The sequence below is a fragment of the Microcebus murinus genome, chromosome 8, assembly GCF_040939455.1.
Source record: "Microcebus murinus isolate Inina chromosome 8, M.murinus_Inina_mat1.0, whole genome shotgun sequence".
NCBI lineage: Eukaryota > Metazoa > Chordata > Mammalia > Primates > Cheirogaleidae > Microcebus > Microcebus murinus.
This window is the reverse complement of record NC_134111.1, coordinates 103,445,838-103,471,333: the sequence shown is the minus strand read 5'-3', so window position 1 is coordinate 103,471,333 and position 25,496 is coordinate 103,445,838. Positions and strand designations below refer to the sequence as shown.

Genomic DNA, 25,496 nt, shown 5'->3' with positions numbered 1-25,496 from the left:
TTCGTGCAGCCGTGCAAGTGAACCTTGCGGCTGTAACAGTGTTGGAAAGAAGCCAGACGTAAGAGAGCTCGTGCGTCAACAGTGAGACTCCACTCGCAGGAACGGTGTCGCCCACAGGGGGAGCGACGCTGCGGAGAGCTCAGCGGGAGAGGCACGTCCTGCAGTTTGAACTGGGCGGTGGGTGTGCGCTCACATTATAAAACTTAAATGTGAAAGCCAGTCAGCCCGCGCACGGGCGCGCGCCGCATGAATTGCTCTGCCACAGAGAGATGAACGCATGGGGAGACGGGCGCGGAGGGCGGGCGGGGGCCAGGTGAGAAGGCGCGAGAGGCGCAGGTGCGCGTGGGGAGCGCAGGTCATCTGAGGCGCCGGTGTAGACGGCGGCACAGAACAGGAGGACGGACCTGCTAGGGAGTTGGCCCCGTGCGGGCTCCGCAGTGGAGACATCACCTTCCGCCCACACGGGGACGTGTCCAGGTAAGCAGCGTGGGATTTTCTAGGCCAAACCCCTCGTCCGTGACAACGCTGCGGCTCCGTGTTCCGTTTGTCGCTAACTTTTCACCTCCCGCCACCTCCAAAGACAGTTCGTGTAGCTCATTTCTGGGCTTATTTGCTTTTTTTTTTACTAAATTGCTGGTTATTTCCACTTTTTTTTTCTTTTTCAGAAAAATAAAGGGAAGAAAGGCAAAAAAGGAAAAAAGGACAAAGACCTGACAGCTGACAGGTGAGGAACAGCTCGCACTGTCGCAGGGCATGTGGACGGGTGCAGGAAGCCCCAAGACGCGGCCTTGGTGCTGGCCGTGCCTGGCGGGCCCCGCTGCCATACCGCACCCCTCCCTCCCAGAGCGCCGTGGGGGTGGCAGGCCCCCTGGCGAGTCCTGCGCAATCCCAGTTGGAAAGGCGCCCGGAAGGGCAGGGAGGCGAACACGCCTCCTCATCGCATCTGAGCTCATGTAATGCTTTAGGTTTTAAAATTCATTCCCAGGGGCGGTTCTTGAAAAATTGTTTAAGAAATAACACCCTGATGAAACTTTTGAGAAAGTGCCGAAATTCTGTGTCCCCTCAGGCAGAGACACGCCCTGTCCCTTGCATGGCGCCGGCCCAGCCTGGAGGCACTTGGTCCTGCTTGTCTAGGGACGAGTTCCCAGGATGAGGCTGAGCCTGGTGAAGGGACGTTCCCACTCCCTTGAGCTTCCCTGGCCCAGCTCCAGCACAGGACTAACGAGTAACTTTAAATGCTTGTTTTTGCATTGAAATGGCCCTTAACGTGCTTTAGCATTGAAAATAAATAGTACCTAGGTTTTCTAATATTATTAAGGAATTTAATTAAAACCCCTGATAAACAGATGTCAGACATCACTTTGAACATATCCCTTCCTTCTCTTGGGTTTTGTGAATGGCTCAACATGTGTTGCTCCCCTATTTGGGGGTGTTCTCCAGCTCTCCCTTGGATCCAGCATTATTCTTCCCAAAGTCTGCTAGACAGAAGGCCCATGAGACAGGAAGCCCAGCTTAGAACTATCGAGAGGGGAAGAGAAGACCAGGATAGCCCAGAAGCCAGCACCTGTGTCTGCAGACACCTCCAGTGGGACCGCGGCACCTAGAGCCAGCAAGCAGCCTCTGGGAAGACAGCCGGGGCAGGTGTGGGCTCTTCAGAGAACCAGCTCCCACGGGGTAGCCCTAGAAGGAGGGACCGCAGGTTTCCCCACCTGAGGTTCCGTCGTTTGGGGAACGGCTCAAGCTAAGGAGCCGTGGCCGACTGCTTCCTAAGGGGCCCTGGTCAGCACTTGAGACTCAGGTGCCCAGTTCCCGGGGGGAGGCACCCATGTCTCCACACACCAACACTGACACCTCCGGGGCAGCTCCTGGGGACAGAGGGAGCATCATAGTCCATCCAGTGCGGAGGGTCTGGCCCACACCTGTACACAGTGCCACCGATATCTCTTAGTGGCTTCTAGTTGCCACTTTTCTCCGTTGTTCTTACATTGGTCCCAAAACAGCTGAAGTCTTTCAGGTGGAGATCAGGTTCAGTGCCTTATCCAATGACAAGCCCAGAGCTGAAATCAAATCTACCAGTATGACCCTATCACTAGCTTAAAATTATTCACTCACATTCTCTTGCACGTAAAGTATCACTTTACTGAATAAAATGCTGCTTCAAAACGTAGGCCACACACGTGTGCCCATTAGACGTCATGTATGTTCTTGGCATGTGCCTCTTTACGGTAGAAACATCGTAAGTGAGCTGGAAATAATTCTCCAGTGAAATGCAGAGTGGCTGTTATTTGATTCGTATTTATGCCCAGAAATACAGATATATCTGGTCATCGTATTCCTAAAAGACTTTTCATGTTAATTTTAAAGGTCCTGTGTCACTAGAGTAGGATTAGTTCTGCCATGATCTTTAAGACAACTTCTGTTTCTCGCATTAAATTAATATAACCCTTAAGATAGCATTTTATCATAGTTTAAAGTAGTTTTAAGGTTGAAAATGTTGTATTCCCTAACAAAAGTTCATTTCACTGTAAAAATCCAAATGTAGGTTTGTGTTTAGGCCTTCTTAATATATTTGTTTTGATTATGTTAGAGAATCTTCTTTAATTTTATGTTAATATTTTATGCCTGTGGTATGTGTTTATATTAAATAAGTATTCAAGTTAAAACACTAAACTGATACTTCCTTGATATAGATCAGATACTCTTATCCCAAATTTCATCACAATTAAACCTTTCTTAGGCTAGGATCATATGCCTGTGATCCTAGCACTTTGGGAGGCCAAGGCAGGAGGATCCCTTGAGCTCAGGAGTTCAAGACCAGCCCGAGCAAGAGCAAGACCCCATCTCTACAAAAAATAGAAAAATAGCTGGGTGTCATGCATGCCTGTAGTCCCAGCTACTAGGGATGCTGAGGCAGGAGGATCACTTGAGCCTGGGAGTTTGAGGTTAGAGTGAGCTCTGATGACAGCACTGCACTCTAGCCTGGGCAACAGAGCAAGACCTGTCTAAAAAAAAAATTGAACTTTTGTCAATTTTCATCAGAGGGCATGCTATTTTAAATATATTTGCTGGAATACAGTTTCAGTCAACCAAAGACTGAGGCCATTGGATTAACATTTATCCTAACAGTATTTGGCTTGAGTCTAAATGATATTCTTGGGTCTCTTTTAATCACCCTAACTTGAATCATAGTACAGTTGAAGAGCTGTCTAAATATGGGTGTATTTACAATTCTCAACATAAAGAAAGACTAGGGAGGATGGAAGAATAAACAAAAGGAAGAGACAAAACATCTCAAAGGAGCATATGGAATGATATTTGGGCTTAACCTATCTGAATTCCTGCAAGCCAAACCCCAGCTAATATCATTGGGAGTTTTATCCATTATGTGGGATACTATATTCATTTTTTCTCAATTAGTATAAATTACCAGTGTGCGGAATATATGCCCAAGGTCCTCTTAGAGAAGTGGTTTTCACATCTGTAAACACTGCAGAAAAGTATAACATCCTCCTAAAAAATCATTGCACTCATTACTTGAGACATTTTATCTTCCATATAAGAATTATCTCAGTATAAGCCTTTGTTCTTGGTAGATATTTCTTTCAAACTATTATGCTATTGAGTTAAAAGGAAACATAAATTTCACAAAGGATTAATGATCTACTACAGCTTGCAGATGCTAACTGAATATATAATTATAGGCCCATTGCATTACTATTATTGGGTGATTTCTAATTCATATTTGTGCCATCACGAAGACTGATGGAAGGGCAGACTGCAGGAGTTATCGCTGGTCTCAGATGCCCAGAGATATCATTCTTATTAATGGGAAACATCAGATATGCACATGGATGAGTGAAAGTATTGTCTTTAAAAAGCCTAATTTATCCCCAAATTGTGGAAACCACTTCAAAATTCCATGTATTCCCGTATATATAAACATACTTTGAAATAGGTCTGGTTTGTTCTCTGCATACGTGACGATTAATAGCGATGCCGCTGATTCTGTGTGTGTCTCCTGCTTCCCCCAGGACCATCGAGTCTCTGTACAGGGAGCTGGTGGAAGAAGGATTACTGATCCAGGCTCTGAAAGTCAACCTCTCGGATTACATCGGTAAAGTGCCCGAAGAATAATGCATATATGTGTCACGTGTCTCCCCTTGTGTTTTGAGGTCCCAGTAGCTCGAAGTATGTTTCATTGTGTTTTTGTCCGAGCCAAAGGCTGGCCCATGGTAGCTTCTGGTAAATGTTTGTCTGATTGAATTTATTTGAATAACCTAAGTGGATGCTGTGCACTAATAGGGTTTCTTAGTAAGCCGGCTCCAGCCCTCTCCCCTAACGTGGCGGAAGCAGGTCAGTCTTTGAACCTGCTAGCAAGGTTCTGTGGGCACGATTGCTGGCATTACCTGACTTAAGGACGTGAGGAATTGTTCGAGCTTTCACATTTAAACACAGCGCCCTCAGAGGGCAGCACCTGCTGCCTCCGCAGTAAACAATCCTTTCTTTGCTTCCAAAAGAGACAGCAGGAGTTGGGAGCAAGGAGGTGGGGACGCTTGTTATCACATCACCAACCAAGTTTTTCTCTTAATTTTTAAAAAACTATATGATGACCTACAAACACACAGCTCGACCCCCCTGACGCAGTTACTATTTTCACTTTTATGAAGACAGCATCTCCAATGACTGAGGACACGCTCCTGCATAACCACAAAGGGACAGTCACACTCGGAAAACTTAACATGAATGCAATACTCGTACCCAACGCATAGCTGATATTCAGTTTCCCCAGGGGTCCTGAAAATGCCCTTCATAACTGTGCTTCCCAACCCAAAATCCAGTCGAGGGCCACGCGTGCATTGTCACGTCTCTGTAGTCTCCTTAATGCCTTTCGTCCAGAACAGTTTCCCACCTGTTTGAAGCCTCACAACACTGACGTTTTTGAAGGAGCTCAGCTGTTCTACAGAGTGTCCCTCACCTGGATTTGTTGGGTGGTTTCCTCATTGCTCGATTCAGGTCAGACATTTTTGCCAGGAAGACTACACAGGCGACGCCGTGTGTGTTCTTCTCGGTGTTCCCCATCGGGGCACGTGGTACCACCTCGTCCCATCGCTGGTGACATTAAGGTTGATCTCGCGGCGAAGATGTAGTCCCCAGATGTCGCCACTGTGAAGCTTTGTCTCTCCCTTTATAATTAACGGATGATCCAAGGTTAATAATTAGTGGATGATCCAAGGTTATAATTAGTGGATAATCTAAGGGGCAACTCTCTGAGGCCGTGGAGTTCTTGCTCCCAGCAGCCTTCACACAGGTTTTAGCATCCACTGGTGACGTTTGCCTGCGTCAATTATTGCCATATCGGCTGTAAAACACGACTTGCTCCATCGTTCCTTCTGCGTTTCATAGATACCAATCTGCTGTAAGGAAGTGTGGAATTTATTAACACTGTCGTGATATCAGGACTGTGGACACACGGGTTCTCCTCTTATTGGGTGTATCATAATCTGTCCCTGTCATTCATTGTTCCTGCTGATGTTTACATTGACCCAGTCTTTGCCGGTAAGAGCAAGGAGGCCGAGGTGTTCCTCTGATCAAAGGATGATTGTTTTAAGCCCTTTGAAAGACAGCCTGTTTTCTCCTTGAGAGCTTGGAGGAGGCTTCACATTTCCTAACAGAATAAGAATTTTACCGAAGGATAGATTGGGATATATACTGGATTTCTATTTATTTCCTTTTATGTGTTTCTTGTTCAAGTGCTAGAGAGTTTTCTCCTCTATTCCCTTGATTCTGTTGGTTAATTCTGTTAACGTTTATAAAATAACCGTTTCTAGCAGAACCGTCTCTTATTCGTGGTCTGCATTTCTGAACCGAAGACCCTCATGCTGAGTACCATGCCTGGCACACGGTGGATTCTCATGACCTCGTTTTGGACTGATTTCTTAACTTAGTAATTTCTTATCCGTTCAGGACTCTTCCAGTGACCTGGCATGCCTAAGGGCAAAGTAGAGGGGCTCAGCCACTCAGAAGTGACTCTGAGCCTAAATGACCAAATCTAACACAGTTATCAAGTTTCCCAAGCTGGCATAGTTTGACCTTGTCCATATTTTCCTTAGTGTTCTCCAGTTAAGATCCTTAGCTTGCACGAATCCTTAGCAGCGTACCTTCCCAAATCCCCACATAAAAAATACAGCAACTAGGTAGCAAAACCAAAAGCCCTGAGGCAACACTTAATGACACCACAACTAAGTGGTGTCAACTAAGTGTCAACGAGTTTTCCCTCTTGAGCCCCAAAGTACAAGCCGCTGGGGACACTGAAGGACCTGAGAAGAGGAGACATCCCCTCCCCCAGAATAACCAACAAGAGCTTTCTGGGGAGTGCAGTGGACTGAGGTGAGAACTGCAGCGGAACATGAGAAGGGTTTGGCTCCCTCAACAGAGGATGCGTGCAGGGGCCGGATAAGGAAGCGTGAAGGGCTGGAGCAGTTTAGATCTCGGAAGTGACCTGCTCCGGTTCCCATCCTAGCCAGGGCCGCGTACTAAGAAGAAAATCTTGGCAGTGGAATCAAGATTGAACAGGATAGGGAAAATAAAGATGAAACGGAGAGAAGACCCCCAAGAAATTAGGGGAAAGAACAGAGCCAGAACATCTTGGAACGCAAGCCACCACATTTTTAACATAAATAAAGCAACAGAAGAGGGAGCTCTATGAAACTAGACAAGCTTCCCTGAACCATACTTTCCTCTAAAAGTATAGAAATATTGACACATAAATCTGAGCAATGGAATATCCAAGGTCAAAGCCCACACAATTATCATAAGAAAAAGAATTAACATTGTGATGCACACCACAGTATGTAAGTTTCCTAACTCTGTCTATTGAAAATGTGTTAAAGGCCAGACATGGAGGCTCATGCCTGTAATCCCAGCACTTTCGGTAGCTGAAGCAGGAGGATGGCTTGAGGCCAGGAGTTTGAGACCAGCCTAACAACATAGTGAGACCCTGTCTATATAAAAAAAACATGATAATAATTAGCCGGACATGATGGTGCACACCTGTAGTTCCCGCTACTCGGGAGGCTGAAGTAGGAGGATCATTTGGGCCTGGGAGTTCAAGGTTACAGAGAGCTATGTTAGCACCACTGCACTCCAGCCTGAGCAACAGAGCAAGACCCTGTCTCAAAAGAGGAAAAAAGAAAGAAATACTTTAGAGACAACGAACAGTCAACCCATTAGCATGAGTGTTGCTAGCTCTCAGATCTTAAAATGCCATTTCCTACTCAAACAACCCAGCATTTCTTGGGAAATTGCTGGTTTCAGACAGGGATAGGAAACATCTTCTTGTATTAGAAGCAAGGAAGGTCTCAGAGACCACCAGGTTCATGGCAGAAACCTCAGGAGCCAAATTGAAGAAACTCCCTCTGGCCAAAGACGGGACATACTTAGATCCATAAGAATAACAAATATAATGGATTGAAACTCATAAATATATTTTTATTTAAAGTACATAAGGAAAAAAAAAGTACATAAGAATATTTTGAAAACTGATTAGCCATCTTTGGAGGATGCCCGGAAGCCAGGGCATTACCTTGGGAACTGGCAAGGAGAAAGAATGGAGCACTTGTCCTGCCTTTCCCATATGAACTGTACCGCCAGGTAACAAAACAGTACATGAGGGACACGCTTCTTTTTAAAATAAGTTCAACTAATGAATGAAAAATAAAAGAGTAGAAGTAGGACATCACATGCCGCCACCTCTACTGGATCTAGGCAGTGACGATCAATGGCTGGGGATGTCACGACATAGTGGAAAGTGGACATTGTGCCTCCTGGCATGGCACGGCACACCGGTAGTCTGCTAACGGGCTTCCCTGTGTCTGGTCACGCCTAGGGCTGCGGCTGCCAGGGTTAGGGTGTGAGAGGACACGGCGGACCACGCCAGGAGAACTCAGCCGGCAAGCGCGGGCTCGTCCTCAGACACAGGGTGCAGGGAGGAGCGGGGAAGAGAGCCTGCAGGTTATCATAGACTCCGGAGACAGAGTAGAGTCTCCGAGTGTGCACACCTCGGTGACAATACTGTGAAGGAACACAAGGGAGGGATGACTGTGGGATTTGGGGCAGTGGTTCCTGTTGGCAGGAGAGCGGGGTCCGTGACCAGGGTGGGGCACACGGTGTTTCTGGGCTGACTGCAGAGGTCATTTCGTGACCTGAGCAGTGCACATCTGATAGAAATTCGCTAAGCCGCACATCTATTTATGTGGCTCTCTGTATCTGTGTTTTGTTTGACAATTAAAGGGTATTTTTTACAAAGCTCCTTAGCTCGCACTCTGAGATAGGCAGTGGATGCTCCCCTCTTTTGGCGTCCAGTGTCGGCCACTTGTGTGTCTCCCAGGGACTCCAGACTGCCCTGGGGTCCCGGGAGAGGGGTCTCGTGGACCCACCCCCACCCGCCTGTGCATGCACGCATGCACACAAATGCACATAGATGCGCGCACACACGTGCACACATGCACGCACGCACGCACACACGTGCACACACGCACATGCATGTGATTGCAGAGCCTGCTGCTTCCCGCCCCAGCAGGCTGCGACGTGGGCTTTCCTCCTGTTGTTCCCAGTGATGCTGTTGTCTGTCCTTGGCGAGTTCCCGAATCCACATTTTATTCACACCTGCAGTGCCCTCCCTGAGCTCTTGAAGCACGTAAACTGTTCTTTCCTGAATGGATCCGTTGATCTTGCAGATTATCTGCAAGCCTTGTGTTCTCAGGTAAAGCTTTATCCAACCCTTGTTTGCTTCTTCCTTTATTCTTTAACCACTGCACCGTCTCCTGGGCCATGACTTTGTCTGTTTCCTCATCCTTCTTTAACCTGAGCAAGTCGTCTTGGTAAGACCGGGCCACACAGAGGCTGTTTGACAAGCCTATCCTTCCTACCCCACCCTCGGATTTGACACAGGGAGCCAGCTGTCTAGAAGGGAACCTCAACATCTGGGCAGTCATTCAATTGTCGATTGCTGGTACCCCCAGCCCATTGCTGATGGGGAAGCAGATTGCCCGTACCTGCAGTCCAGTCGCCCTCGCCAGCCTGGCTGGGCAGGTTCCCACCTTAGGGACTGGGATCCTGCACAGCTGGGAGCCACCACCTGATCAAGTAAGTGCAGGGACTTGTAAACCCCCCTCGCCCCCCGCCCAGTTCTCAACACTCAGCTGATTGTTGCCTCATCTTGGTTGTCATGTCTAAGAAGAGAATTAAGGAGAGGAGGACCCAGGCATCGTCTGTCAGGTTCCCTGATTTTGATTTTGTTTTCTTAGTTGCTTTTCACACTTGTACCCAGAGCTTTGGCCCAGCCGGTCCCTCCGTGTCCCACTCTGCTGTACCAGCGGCCAGAGTGCAAAGGCTGAGTGCTCAGAGCCTTTTCTTTTGTTTCTGCATCGAGGCAAGGAGAGAGGGTGGGTGTGGGCTGTGCCTCCCCCGTCCCGCATCCGGGCAGGCGGGAGGGAGCACAGACCCCCAGACCCGGAACGTAGCTCCACCGCGTGGACATCTCCACCAGACCAGGGACACCCCGCACAGATCCAGCCTGCTCGGTGCCACCGGGATGCAAAGTTGGTTTTTTAGAGTCTTAATACTGGCAATCCCACCCGCTTCTCAACACCCCTCAAATCCCAACAGTCATTAGAATCACAGTAGCTCAGGGCTGCAAGACACTGCAGAGGAGGAGAAAGGGAGCCAGAGGGTGCTAAGCCTGTCTCTGTCAGCTTTCTGCGGGCCCACACTTGCCGTGTCCCCGAACAGCTGCCCGGCTCCAAGCACTGGCCTGTGCCCAGTAGCAAGCTCCTGCTGCAATTTCAAGTGTGCAGGAAATAGCACATTTCCTATTTTCTTTAAATCACCTTGATTTGGCTTCACAACCCCTAAATAATCAAGGTTATTCAGAATCGGCCCTTCTTAGCAGCCCCCACACCAGCCCTAGGTGATGTGAGGTTCCCAGTCCCCAGGCAGGACCTGGGTGCTGCTGAGGTGCTCTGGGCACTGGATGCCGCCAGGGCAGGGGGCTGGCTGCCCACAGCTCAGGGACCCTCTGACCAGCTCCCTGTCCCCAGGCCAGGGGAGTCTCTGCCTGCCCCTGCAGCGGCGTCCTCCCAGATGCTGGTCCTTTACTCCATCTTTCTGTGCCTCAGTTTCCACTATTACAGGACGGGGGTAATAACTGCTCACTGACGTCACGAGGCAGAGTGCTCCAGGCCGCGCTTGCACAGCCATCAGCTATTGCTCCTGCCACGGTCCTGCTGGTGCCGCTGCCACCCAGCCCGGCCTGGCTGGGGGTTTGCCATGAAGAGGACGGAGTGCTGACTCCGCGGAGCCTCCCGTACCTTCCTCCCCGTCCGTGTCACAGAGGCTCGAAGCACCGTGGAGAAGGGGAAATACCGGGAGAACAAACGCAAATCAGTGTCCCTAAATCAGCCTGCCACACCCATGCTCAGTAACCGCTGTGCTTGCTAGAAACACGGACCCAGGCCAGAGTTAGCGTCACTCCTCGGTATTCATAGAGGTCGGAAGACTCCACAGCTCCCCCAAATTCCAGTCCTAGAAGAAATTATTTACATTTTTGCACATGAAAAATGTCTGAAGCTTTGGGATAGGCGCACACCCTCCCCCACACACAGTCTTGGCAGAGCTGTTGCAGCAAAAAGTCACCCTGTGGCAACGTCTCCCTTGAGTAGCTGGGACATTCACACCTTTCTGGAAGGTGGGTAGGCTGCGTCGGACACGAACGTAACCCTTCAACATCTCTGGAACACTCTGTACCCGAGCCAGTACGCCTGGGTTTTAACTGTGGAGCACTGGGCCACCGTCCCTGTTAGCAGGAGACTGTGCTGCATCCCTCTGGGAGGCCCCGCGGCCAACCACCCTGTCTACTTTCGTGCCGTCACCGCGTGTCCTCTCACCCCTGGCTTTGAGTGACTCATTTCAGAAGCTGGTGTTTCTTACAGATGGCTGCATTCCCCTCTCTCTTCTCCAGGCTGTGTGGGGTAGAATGGAAATGTAAGACGCCGATCTCATTTTCGTTTCTCGTTACTTTTTAATTGTGCTCTTATGTTCTTACCCTATCTAATAATTTCACCCATTCTGTGTTGGTTTTCTGGGGCTGCTGTAACGAGTGCCACAAACTGAGGAGCTGAGACAGCAGAAACTGATGGGCGCACGGTTCTGCAGGCCACAAGTGCAAAATCAAGGTGTGGGCAGGACCGGCCCCTCCGAGGGCCGTCCCAGGCCTCTCCTGCGCTGCTGCGGCTTGCTGGAGCCCTGGGTGTGTCCTGGTGCTGCAGCACCCCGTCTCTGCCTTCATCTCCGCGCGGTGTTCTCCCTCCGTGCCTGTCGCCCTGTGCCCAAACTCCTCCTTTGTATGAGGACACCGTCCTGTTGGATTTAGGGCCCACCCTAATGAGCCTATCTTAGCTAGATGCATCTGCAGCAAGCCCATTTCTAAAGAAGGCCTCGTTCTGCGACCCTGGGCATACTTGCGCAGGCGTTGTAGGGGACACGATTTAACCCCTTACGCACTCCCTGCTCTGTTTCCTTCCCACAGGTCTAGGCTTCCTGGCCCTCTTCCCTGCCCGCTACTCAAATACCTCTCTCAACGCCGTTTTCCTCTGCCCTCCCTTGTGGAAGACCTGGTGTCTGTACAGGGAAGCCTGAACTTTCCGAGCTCCGCGTGAGTGGACGGGGAGGGGGACGGCTCCCACGCGGGCAGCAGCAAACGCGGTAACGTGCTTTCAGACCGAGTCTCAGAACTTGGCAGACAGCCCGGGCTAGTTGTGCCCTTCACTCTGTTGGAACCAACACCCACTAATTCAGCTGAATATAATCTGTTTAAATAAAATCTGTTAGGTTCTAGAAAATATGGTGCATCTGGATATTAATGTGGGTTTACATAAGCAGGAAAATTGGAGTCACTTTCATATCACCTCTACTGGCATGTTTACTGCAACGCACGCCGCATTTAACGGTTGCTACAGGATCTCTTTCTATTCTAGTGGAGGCTAAATTAACCACTCTTCTATTTATTACCTGCTCATTAAAAAGTGTGGTATCTGAAGCCATAATGAAAGCTTTCATTATCACTCATTCCCCCAACCAATACCCATTGTCCTTGCCAAGGACTTTTCTTTTCCACGGGGAGGTTCTGAAACGCTGTGCCCCACAACAAAACAGTGATCACTGTCTGAATGTTAACTCGCAGTTTCTTAGCATTTGAAGATGCTCAACAGCTTTTCATATTTTCAGTATTTCATACACATAAATGTGCACATTGTACTTGTCGTACGTGCATCACATTCAAAGCTCTGCAAGGTCAGGACTTGCTACAGGAAGAAAGCGTCAGGGAAAAAAGTGAAGACACTGTGATTCATTCCTGGAATATTTTTACTCGAGGTTCAGATACAAATCAAGGGAGAATCGTATGAGCATGTAAAGGTCCATCCTCATGACAAATGGAGACAGCCAAACTAATTTTCTTGGTGACCTTATCTAAATTAGTTAGAAAATAACACTTCAGATTTATGACTAGTTACAATTAAGCCCTTTGATATCTTCTAATTAAACCTGTAAAGATTTATTTCTGTATTATTCCTTTGGTAATCCTTTAAAAATGATAAAAATGTAAATTAATATTACCCTCAAAAAGAGATGTTTCTATTTACCCTAAATTAGACTCATACCCTTCCTTTCAAATGACTGTATTTTATATTCAGATTTACACTGCTCCAATACAAATTCCATATCCATCTTAAATCATTTATTTTTAAAGTTTGTGCAAATGTTATACATAATCTCTTGGACTATAAATAGAGCAAAACCCATTATATTTTAGCGTTCTTTGTATGTCCCTCATTTTAGAACTTTGTCCCATTTCACATAACTCAACATTCTAATGTTATTTTTAAAAATGTTAGGAGGTTAATGTAATAGTCAATGTAATTCCCAGTTTCCTACAGCTACAATAGTAACGATTTCTTGCCTTGATGATTTTTCTTCTAACCTTTATCTGAGAAAAGATATGTTCTTTATCACTCTCCCTACTATGACTAGATTTACTCTGAAATGTTAAATGTGTATTCTGTGCTAATTTTGCAAGTGCCAAAATTATGCAGCTCAAACCAGCATCATTTCCCACTCAGTCATCCGCTGTTTCTTTTCTCTCCAGGTGAGTACAGCTACCTGGGGACGACTCTTCGCCAGGTGTCCATAGAGCCCATGCCTTCCCTGTTGGACGTCAGACAGCTCATCACGTTGTACGGAATCTTGCCGTTAGGTAAAGACTCCACACGCACTGGGGGGCCTTTCCTGCAGGCAGGCATGCACCGCTTGCTGGCTTTGATGGTGTGTTCCTGTTTGTCACCAAAGGTGCATGGCAGCTTAACTTTTCCTATCAAGAGCTCTGAGTGAGCAGTGTCACTGCGATAGTCATCCACAGGCACACAAAGGCACTACCGGGGAGCACTCTTCTGCGCCATCTCTGGGTGCCTGTTTAACAGTCCTGGGCTGAGGGACGTACAGGTAATGAGCTGGAGAGATAATAGGCACTGCGAGTACCTGGAATTAAAATTCATCAGATTAGAGGAAGGGCTGGGGTTCCACTTGCCTTTTTACACCCAGGCTTCTAGTACTAAGTCCTAAACAGAGGTGGCCTTTTCAGGCCTTTCAGTGAAAGTGTATTTCATGGATCTAAAGGATCACCTTTAAGGGTCTGTCGGTTTTCACTGAAATCCACCCTCACTGCTAAATAAGGTTCACTTGTGATTTTACACACAGACCCAGCAGAGCTCTGCGGTGTGCCAAGTGATGCAGGAAAGGTGGGCTGCTCTCCCTCGCTTTGCTTTTTTATGGCTTTGACCTGTGAATTAAAGGCTGAATCACCTGAGGCGAGGACAGCAACTCCAACTGGCCTGAGCCCTCACAATTCTGAAATAGAAATCACATTTTGTTTGTTTAATTTGCCTTAAAATGAGATGGAGCCTGTGCAGTGGCTCATGTCTATAATCCCAGGACTCTGGGAGGCCTAGACAGGAGGATTGCCTGAAGCCAGGAGTTCGAGACTACCCTGCCTCCACAAAACCTTTTTTGCTAGTTTGCAATCCCACATAAGTGTTCCTTTCTCTCCATATCCATGCCAACATCTGTTGTTTTAGAACTTTTTGATAAAAGCCATTCTCACTGAAGTTAGGTGATATCTCATTGTGATTTTGATTTGCATTTCCCCAGTGATTGCAGATGTTCAGCATTTTTTCACGTTTATTGGCCATTAGTCTATCTTCTTTTGAAAAGCTTTTGCTCATGTCTTTTACCCACATTTTTATGGGGTTATTTGATTTTTTTTCTTGCTGATTTGCTTGAGTTCTTTGTAGATTCTGGTTATCACCCCTTTGCTGGATGTGTAGCATGCAAATTCTGTTCTGCCATTCTGTAGGTTGTCTATTTGCTCTATTAATTATTTCCTTGGCTGTGTAGAAGCTTTTTAATTTAATCAGGTCCCATTTGTTAATCTTTGTTGTTGCTATGATTGCATTTGGGGTATTTTTCATAAATTTTTTGCCTAGGCTGATGTCTATAAACGTTTTTCCAACATTTTATTCTAGAATTCTTATAGTTTCACACCTTAGGCCTAAGTCAATTATCCATCATGAGTTGATTTTTGTGAGAGGTAAGAGGTGCAGATCCTGTTTCAGTCTTGTACATGTGGCTATCCAATGTTCCCAGCACCATTTATTGAATATTCTTTTCTTCAGTGTATGTTTTTGTCTGCTTTGTCAAATATCAGATGGCTATATGAGGATAGTTTTACATCTGGGTTCTCTGGTCTGATCCATAGGTCTATGTCTATGTTTTTGTGCCAATACCATGCTGTTTTGGTTACTATAGCCTTGTAGTATAGCTTTAAGTCTGATAAAGTGATGCCTCCTGACTTATTCTTTTTGCTTAAAGTTGCTTGGATATTTGGGGTATTTTCTGGTTCCATACAAAGCGTAGAACTATTTTTTCTAGATCTGTGAAAAATGACATTGGTATTTTGATGGGGATTGCATTGAATCTGTAAATCACTTTGGGTAGTATGGACATTTTAACAATGTTGATTCTGCCGATCCATGAGCATGATATGTTTTTCCAGCTGTTTATGTTATCTGCTATTTCCTTCCTCAGTGTTTTGTAGTTCTCCCTATAGCGGTCTTTCACCCCCTTGGTTAAATATATTCCTAGGTATTTTATCTTCTTTGTTGCTATTGTGAAAGGTATCAAGTCTTTGATTTGATTCAGCTTGACTGTTGTTATGAATGCTACTGATTTGTGTACATTGATTTTGTAACCTGAGATTTTGCTGAGTTTATGATGATACCCCAAAGAACTGAAAGTAGACCTACCATTTGATCCAGCAATCCCACTGCTGGGGATTTACCCAAAGGAGAAAAGTTCATTTTATCAAGAAAACACTTGGACTCAAATGTTTGTTACAGCATAATTCACAATCACAAAGATATGGAATCAACCCAAGTGCCCATTAATACACGAGTGGATTAATAAAATGTAATATATGTATACCATGGAGTACTACTCAGCCATGAAAAAAATCATGAACTAATACCTCTTGTAACAACCCGGATGGAATTAGAGACCATTCTTCTAAGTGAAGTATTGCAAAAATGGAAAAACAAATACCACATATACCCACTATTAAATCAGAACTAATCATTCAACACTTATGTGCATATATGGAAGTAAAACTCAATGGAAACCAAGCGGGGGTGTATGAGTAAATTCACACCTAACAGGTACAATGCACACTATCTGGATGATGAGCACACTTATAACTTTGACTCAAACTGTGCAAAATCAATTCATGTATGTAACCAAAACATTTGTACCCTGATAATATTCTGAAATGTTTTAAAAATTTTTTTTAATTAGCCAGGTATGGTGGTACACACCTGTCACCCTAGCTACTCAAGAGGCTGAGCTAGAAGGATCACCTGAGCCTGGAAGTTGGAGATTGCTAGTAATATGATGGTGCCACTGCACTCCAGCCTGGGCAACAGAATGAGACCCTACCTCAAAAAATAAATAGATAAAATAAAATAAAAGGAGATGGGAGTAGTTCAAGCACTTTTTCCACTTTGACTTAAATAATTTAAGAACTTAAGCTTAGGCCTATTGGCAAGAAATAGTTAATTCTTCTTCTAACTTAATATCAGAAGTAGTAAATGGAATTTGAGATCAACATAAATTTTATATATATTATACATATAATAATCACATATTTTATATAATATGTAATATATAATAGTATAATTTATATTATGTAGTACAGGTAAATATATCAAATTTCAGAGGAAACATAATTTGGGGTCAACAAAATAAATATGTAATATTTGTGAAGTCAATGTAAGTAAAATAAATAGATTAGACCTCAAACCCCATCACAGTACCATGGAAGGCAGAGTAGCTAATTTAAATTTTATGCATTAAAATAGAATCCTGTTGCACTGAGGAATGTTTTTGGCCCAGGCTGTTCAGGTCGCTGCAGTGGTGGCCCCTGCCCAGACTAGCAAGCCCAAGGACCTCAGCAGAGGACCTTGAGAACATCTCTGCACGCCACTTTCCACACCTGGCCCGGAGATGCCAGCGCACCTCAGGTCTAGGGTTTGTCTCCAAAGCCCCCTTGGTAGGTGAGAGAAAGCCCAGGAAGTGTCTGGTCTGCACTCACCCACCCTCCTGGAAATGTCACTGGCCCTGAAGATGAGGGAGGAAGGGCAGGGAGGGGACACTCGCTGAGCAGAAACCGCATCCTCGGAGGTTTCACAGGCACCACTTATCCCCCGCCAGCCCCCGTCCGGGCGGATGTCGTTGTGGCATGCAGAGGACCTTCCTCAGAGTCACGGGCTTAGGAAGAGGCAACACTGGTTCGGGACACAGAGCGCTGGCCTCCTCGTTACCCTTTAATCCTCTGAAAGTTGCACAGGCACAGGCACCAGGGCTGGAACGGCGCCGTGTCTGTTGGTGACTCTAGGGCAGGCGCAGGATGAGCTGTGGATGCAGGGGCCTGTGTGTCCTGCTGGCTCCGGCCCTTTTCCTGCCCTCACCCTCCCAGACCACCCTCTGCACCTCTCTGCACGACCTTGGTGACCACCCCATCCTCTGGGAGGCCACTGCCCTGTGTGCCTGCCTGGCTTTCTCCTGGGTCTCCTGGTCACCTGCTTTGCTCCTCTTCCCTCCCGCTGCCTCTCCCTGGGGTCCTCAGCACGGCTCCCCTGCCCTCCCCGGGAGCCTCTCCCGGCCCCATTTCAGCCAGCACCCGGGACACCCTGTGGTCCCCCAACCTCCCTCCCCACCCCTCACTGTCTCCTGTCACCTCACCATCCCTCTCCCCCCGACCCCCGCATAGCACCGTGACCTCCCATCGTGGGCCTGCGTCACTTTGCCCCTCACCTGCAGCCTGCTCACTCCCCCTCGGCTGCTGCTCCTGTCCTGACCCTGCTCAGCCGCCAGCCAGCGCAGAGCCCCCTCCGCCTGCAACTTCCCTCTTATCCGAACGCTCTGCGGCTCCCAGGGGTCTTGGCCCTGTCTGCCTCCCATTCTAGCTATGTCGACTCAGGTCTTAGCTCCACTTCTATCCGCAAACTCTTGACAGCAAATCCTGCATCTTTTCCGTATGTGAACCGCCCCCCAGCCAGGGCCACGCACCTCCGACACCCAGGTGCTAAATGGGCGAGGAGCAAATGGCATCTTCCTCCCACTGTGGAGAACAGCATCTCCCTTATCACACTACGTGACTGCATCCCTCCCTAGCCAAAAAACACGTGCTCGCGTAATTACGTTGTAAAGAGAACTTGCTCAAAACTATTTTCTGAGTTTGTGTGGAGAATGGTAGGTAGCCATAAAAGTTGTGTTAACCATCACTTAAATTTCCAAAATCTTTTCAATTACAAAGGAAAAACATGGTCGTAATTATATTGACCTATTTAGAGCTGATCAAAAAGAGCCCAGTAGGCAACGAAAAGCACACCAGCATGATAGTGTTAATAGATGTTTCAGTCTCAGCCTCTCCAGGATTTAATTCCATTCTCTTCGTAATCACTTAGTGCCTGATTCCGCTCTGCCTGTGCTCCTACAGTGGAGAGCACCCAGGCCTGAGCCCCTCCTGTGCGCTAAGGAGATTGATGGTGTGGCTGAGAACGGGAGGCATGAACCTCTGAATGACTGTAATAACTCGAGTCACTTTATTATCAGGTGTCAGATTAACTCCGCCGCTCCTGGCGGGCTAGAAACCAGGACAGGAGAACACTCCGGTTTCTGCCCCCAGAGCGTGGCCTTCACCTCCAGCTCGTAACAACGGCTAAATGCTAAAAAAAAAAGGGTTTCAGGGAAATGAACACTTCTCAGCGAGCATTACCGTCTGTGTCTCCATGTTCCCCTTCCCAAGCTTACAAAGAATTTAATGCTGTTGCTGACAGGCAGAGAAAAGCCCTCCAAAAAAAAAAAAAAAAAAATCTGGAGCTGCTATTGCAGGAATGCACTTTAAAACTATGAGATTGGGGGAAATATTGGTGTGGGGCGGGGAAGAGGATATTGAGACCCTGTGGCTCCACCAAAAGCCCTGACGTGCAAATTAAAGGTGTCACGAGCCAGCTGGGGTGGAGGCGTGCCTCTGGTTTGACATGCTTTCTACTCATTTATCACTGTTGCGGAAACCGGGGCCGCACAATGCAGGCATGGCCTTGAGATACCCTATTCTGAGAACCACTGATTCCCTCGGCAGGATGTTAGAGCCTTTGCCTCTGCCTTTCTTAGGTTCTGCAGCAGTGCACGCGAAAGCTCCCTTGGTGAAGTCGCTGCTGTTGGTGGGGCCGCCCGGGGTAGGGAAGAAAATGCTGGTCCACGCCATCTGTACCGAAACGGGAGCCAACCTCTTCAACTTGTCCTCGCGTAACATTGCAGGAAAATACCCCGGCAAAAGTGGCCTCCAAATGATGCTGCATGTGGTCTTCAAGGTACTTGTTACATTTCTTGGTTTCCAGTTCTCCTCCCTCTTGCAAATTACATTTTCAAATCCTGCAGATAATTTTCTTAGGCAGACAAGCACGTTTCCCGTAAGCTTCCCCATTGTACCCTCCTGTAAGTCACTTCATTATCGCATCTGGCTGAACATGCCGCAATTAGAAACAGCCTCTTTCTTCGCATGCACACCCTACTGTGCCATCCAGATCGCCCTCCTTCCGCCACAAAAATCCTTCCTGAAATGCTTGCACGTCTTATTGAAAATTAAGTCCACAATTTCTTTTTTCAGCCCACCTTGCTTTAATAATTGGCATCAGGTAGAGCTATTTGCATTATTGGTATTCTTTCTCACACGAGTGCATTCCCCAGCTACGGCGCTGCGCACTCCTGGCACAGGCGTGATGGAGGAGCCTGCAGGAATGTAAATCCACATGATCACAGGGTCGGAGACAGGTGTCCTAAAAGGCTGAACCCGCTACCCAGCTCTGTGATTTTAGCGAAGCTCGGAACTTCCCTGGGTCTCCATTTTACCGTCACCAAAATGAATGAGTTTTAAAGACCTTTGATACAGGATATTTTATGTTTACTATTAAGACATTACAGGATTTAATTTTTATCTGGTTGAAGACCTCAAGGTTATCTTTATGGCAGTCAATTCACTTTAATTGCTAGAATGCCGGCTTTTGCTATATCAAAACCTACATGGCTGCAAACACTGTCCTATACTTGCAGCTAGACCTTGGCTCTGCCTGCTTTCTAAGGGGCTCTAAAGCATGGGAGGTGCTCACAAACGAAATGGTTTATGGGAATGGTAAGCTGATGGGAATGGTCCCTTTTCAGTGTCATGCTAATGTGCCAAACATGAGGAAGTGACAGCAGTCAGATTTTCTCCCTTAGCCACTGTGGTCCCTCCGCTGCCATGGCTTAGGACACTCCCACTCCCACTCTCCTTCTCTCCCCTGCCTGCCTGTGATGGAGGAATACGCAGAGGAGTCCATGGAGTATGCAAGTGCGTAACCACCGTCTTCATGCGTTTGGGTCACTGCATAACTTCTTTTTTGGAAATGTCCGTTCAAGTCATTTACCTACAATTAACTCTTGAACGATGCAGGGGTTGGGGCACTAACCCCACACGCAGTCGAAAATCCAAGTATAAGTTTCGACTCCCGCAAAAACTTAACTACTAACAGCCTACTGTTGACCAGCAGCCTTACCAATGACATAAACAGTCAATTAACGTATATTGTGTATGTCGTATGTGTTATATACTGTATCATTACAATAAAGTAAACTAGAGAAAAGAATATGTTACTAAGAGAATCATAAGGAAGAGAAAATATATTTACTATTCATTAAGAGGAAGTGGATCATCATAAAGGTCTCCATCCTCATCTTCATGTTGAGTGGGCGGAGGAGGAAGAGGAGGGTTGGTCTTGCTGTCTCAGGGGTGTCAGAGGTGGGAGAAAACCCTCGTCCAAGAGCACCTGTGCAGGTCCAACCCTTCTCCATGGGTCAGCTGTACTTTTGACTGGATTGTTGTTTTCATTGGTTCATTTCATTGTTTAGGTTCATTCAGTATTTTTTTAGTATTTCAAAATTTCTTAGAATTTTGAAGAGCTGAGAGGCAGAAGAGGAGGAAGGTAGGTAGGGAACAAAGAAAGGCCATTATGCTGTATAGAATGCCTTAGGGGTTTCGGCAATTCTGTTGTTGTGTTTAATCTTCACAACAGCCCAGTGAAGAGTCCCTGCCTGCCTCCATCTTACAGATAAAGAAACTAGGACACTGCAGGGTTAAGTAACTGGTCCAAGGCCACCAAGATCCAGTGGCTGAGCTGGGATTCGAACCTAGGCCCTTCCCTTCTTTTCTCTCCTGTAATCTTTTTATTAAGCCAAACAATGAGATACACAGATCTTAAAGTGTACATTTTCATGAGCTTTGAAAACCGTATACAACTAGGTATCCACCATTTTCATATACTTTTTGGTCCTTACATCACTTCTTATTTGAAATGTCTGTTCTGGTCACTTGCCTACTTTTCATTGGACTGTTGGTCTCGCGATTTGTAAGAGCACTTTTTACATCAATGGATTCTGGATACTAGTGTTTGTCAGACACATGCATTGCAAATGTTATCTCTCATTCAGTGACTTGCCTTTTCATTTTCTTACTGAATTTTTCTTGTTTAATGGCTCCATCAATTACTGAAAGGTGGTGTTAAAACCTCCAACTGTGTAGATTTCTGTATTTCTTCCCTTAAGTTCTGTCATTTGTTTCATGTATGTTGAAGCACTGTTTTGAGATGCATCCATATTAGGATTATCATGTCATTTCTTTTTTTACATTCCATTTCTTTTTTCCTGCCTTCTTTTGGTTTTAGCAATACCTCTTTTTTTTATCTTTAGTGGTAATTTTATGGATTACAATAGTCACTCTTCATTTATCACAGTCTATGTAAAGGTAATATACCATTTTACATAAAATAAGAGAAGCTTGCAACAATATAATGCATTTACATCTAGAAATGTTATAAACACCACAATAGAATGCTATTTTTGCATTTAACAGTCATTGATCTTTTTAAAGAATTAAAAGAGAAAGATAGTCTTTTACACATACTCATACATTTACTATTTTCAGTACTTCTGTTTCTGTCAATTCAAGTGTCCACCTGCTGTCGTTTCTTTCAGCTGAAGAACTTCCTTTGGCATCTCTTTCAGTGCAGGCCTGCTAGAGAGATATTTTCCAAACCTTCATTTCATTTATCTTTAGGTTATCTTTACATTGCCTTCATTTGTGAAAGCTATTATTCTTGGCTATAGAATTATGAACTGACCTGTATTTCAGCACTTTAAAGATATTGTTGAAAGGTTATAAGATTTTCTCTTGATTTCAGTTTTTCTGTTTGACTGTGACATGCATAAGCATTCTCATTTGTTTATTTATACTACTTGTGGCTCACTGTGCTCACAGAATCTGTAAAAATATGTCTTAAAACAAATTTGGGGCCGGGCGCTGTGGCTCACGCCTGTAATCCTAGCTCTTGGGAGGCCGAGGCGGGCGGATTGCTCAAGGTCAGGAGTTCAAAACCAGCCTGAGCAAGAGCGAGGCCCCGTCTCTACTATAAATAGAAAGAAATTAATTGGCCAACTAATATATATATAAAAAATTAGCCAGGCATGGTGGCACATGCCTGTAGTCCCAGCTACTTGGGAGGCTGAGGCAGCAGGATCGCTTGAGCCCAGGAGTGTGAGGTTGCTGTGAGCTAGGCTGACGCCACGGCACTCACTCTAGCCTGTGCAACAAAGTGAGACTCTGTCTCAAAAAAAAAAAAAAACAAATTTGGGAAGTTTTTATGATTATTTTTTCAATTTTTTTTTACATCATTCTCTTTCTCCTCTCCTGCTGAGCCTTCTGTTAAATGCGTGTTTGGTGATTGCGTGACACTGTTCACACAGTCACTGAGGCTTTGTACTCTACAGTTCCCGTGTCGGGTGCTGATCTGCATTCAAGTTTACCTGCTCTTTCTTCTGCTGTTTCTAATCTGCTGCTAAACCCATCTTGGGAATTTTGTGTCTGACATTTTGCTTTTCAGTTCCAGAATTTACATTCACTTACCAATATTGGTTTACATTTCTCTGCTGTAGTTATCCATCTGTTCATTTAATATGACCATCTTTTCCTTTAAATCTTCACACTCGATAATTGCCTTATGTTCTTATGTGCCAAGTCCACTTAGTAGTTATGGGGCCCGTTTCTATTTGACTGCTTTTTCTTTGACCATGCCTCTCATTGTTTTGTTCCTTCACATGATTAATAATTTTTTATTACCTGTTAGACTTTGTGGTAGAGACTCTGGAGCAGGCTGGGCTTTGTTCCAACAGACAGTTAAATTGCCGGCTGATCACCTTAAATTTTCAGAGGCTTTGTCTTCTGTTTTGTTTTGATTTTGTCCAAGGCAAATCCCTTAGTGCTGGGACTTGGTCTTTACTCCAGGGTTTCAGTGGAAAATCTGTTTACCAAACTCCTCTAACTTGGCAGTAGCTGAGGTATATGCTCAGTTCTCTTAATTTTCCAGCTATTGCTTTCACTGAGCTTCCTGGAATCTTCCCCATGCATGCACACTCCTGAAGTTGTCCAGTGATTGGAAGGTGAGCTGGAATTGGAAGCCAGGCAGCCTGACTGTGGCCTCCACATGCTTAATCTCCAAGCTGTAAGCACTAAGTTCTTGAGAGGAAAAGTAAAATAAGCCCATGCCCTTGCCCAAAAGAATACCTAAATTTGTTTATTCTAAGCATCAAATTTTGCCAATACTTGATATTGTCAAATAACAGAAACATGTAAATATAAAAATATTAGTAGTATGTAAGCAATTTGATATCCCAGACCTTTCTATCCCAGACTATGTATTAACTCATCCAATCTTCACAACAACCCTGTGAGGTAGGTACTAGCATTATATCCACTTTACTGATAAGGAAACTGAGGCACAAAGCATGTAAGTAATTTTCCTTTGTTGTAATACTGTGATATGGTCTGGCTCCAAAGCCTCCACTTTCATAACTGCGTTCTGCAGCCCCAGAGTGAGGCGGGGCTGAATTAAGAGCCTCGTTTCCTCCTCACCAAATGGCTTAGCAGCTCCTGATGTGAATTCAGGGCAGAGCAATGACATGATCATTATGTTCTCACTCTAGGAAATTATTTGTTTCTGCTGCTGAGAGGTTCTGTCTTGATATCAGATAAGCAATCTTTGCATTTATTAGAATCATCATAAACTGACATTATGTGGCCCACAAAATGCTGGGTGTCAAACTATTAAAATGTGGAACAGCACATTCATCCACCTAAGCCGCTTCGTGCCAGAGTGCCTGACACGCACCTCATTAAGCTTCACCTTTATTGTATATATAGCTGATTAATGAAAAACCCAGAGGTCTCAGGAGTGGGAGTCATTCAATTAAAAGACCGTGTGCAGCGAGGCCACCGTGTCCCGGCATGACTGACAGCGCAGCTATCTGCATTGCAAAGGGGTATATTTGCTTTTAATTAACCGCAGGCAAGTGGGATATTACGCGTGCGCCCATGAGTCAGTGGCGGGAATCGGGGCTGTGTTGCTGAGTGAAGTGAGGCACAGGACACAGGCCGTGGCCCGAGTGCAGGAAATGTGGGCCGTGGCATTTGCTGGAGAAGATGAAACAACAGAAGGCCCTGATTGCTCGTCGAGTCTTCTCATAAAGAATCCCTGTTACCGAATTAATCTCCAGCGAGGAAGCAGGGCAACTGTTCGAAGCTGCTCATAATTTCACGTCTGGCTGGTGGCATTTGCTTCCCCTGTAGTGTCCTGAAAACACACCAGCAAAATGTGCCTCTGGTTTGTTTCACAACCGCAAATTCAGATCCACTTTGTGACCGTTATTTTTGGAGGATTTCTTTATTTTACACATAGTGACTCTAATAGAATAATAACTGAGGGAGGAGGGGAAGTGTTTCCTTTGAGAACTGTGTTTATTGTTCAAGTCAACAGCTGTTATTTCAAATTCTCTATGCCACTGAAGCTATCCGTAGAAAATAATATACATCTCTTGGAAACACTAGAAATACATTTGTCTAACCAAGTAAGAAATATTTGACAAATGATGAATATTTAATATGCATTTACCCAACAACTTGCCCCAGGTACCAGCTTCGTCAAGTTTTTATAACAGCAAGTCAGGAGCCAGAGAAGCAAGAAGGGCTTTTGTTGGCACCTCGCAAAGGTGAAGCTTAATGAGAAGTTAGGCAACACTGAGAATTTTACACATACTTTCCCTTTTAACTGTGCCAAAGCCCTGATGAGGTAGGAATTAATGTTTCCGTTTTACAGATAGGAAAACTGAGACTCAGAGTGTGAATTTGACCGAAAATACAAAAGAACTAGAGGGCTGAAGTCTAGATTTAAGCCATCACATTCCCCCCCCCACCACCACCGGCCCTGCCCCGCCGCTGGCCTCTTGGGGAGCGTAGGCTCCTTGCACCCCGCCCTGTAGGAGGTTGTGCCTTCACAGTGACTCGAGGGCAAGGCCCTTCCCCAGCCTAAGTCTCAGCTTGGGCACTTGGGAACTGCCCGTGCGAGCAGGTGAAGCATTTGGAAGCTATTCAGTCTTCTCGGTGTGCGTCCTCCTGAACGCCCTTCTGAGCAGCCCTCTTCCCGGGAAGAATGGCCCTGGCCCAGGAGGAGGCCAGGGCCGAGGGCAGGGAAAGAGGCTGGAGCAGAGAGCGAGCGCTTCACCTGCACACTGGGAGCCTGTCCTCCCTTCCCCGGGAGGTCCTTGGGTTCCCCTCTTCGTCCCCCTGCATGATGACCTGGCCATGGAGGGCAAGACCAGGGTGAGGGTGCAGGGGAGCAGGACTAGGGCTGTGCTACAGTTGATGCATTGATGGATGTACACTGACACGTCCTTATCCCCAAGTCCAC

General features: G+C 46.1%; 1 protein-coding gene across 2 annotated transcripts in view; it reads left to right on the top strand.

The window, feature by feature from the left end:
- The window catches only part of DRC11 (dynein regulatory complex subunit 11), a 149,919-nt gene that overhangs the window by 100,017 nt on the left and 24,406 nt on the right, over positions 1-25,496 (top strand). For both annotated transcript variants that reach the window (XM_076006077.1, XM_012754502.3), the window contains 4 exons: positions 666-724; positions 4,032-4,114; positions 13,202-13,309; positions 18,838-19,037. In XM_076006077.1, the coding sequence (XP_075862192.1) occupies positions 666-724; positions 4,032-4,114; positions 13,202-13,309; positions 18,838-19,037 (450 nt within the window). The remainder of the gene's footprint in view (positions 1-665; positions 725-4,031; positions 4,115-13,201; positions 13,310-18,837; positions 19,038-25,496) is intronic.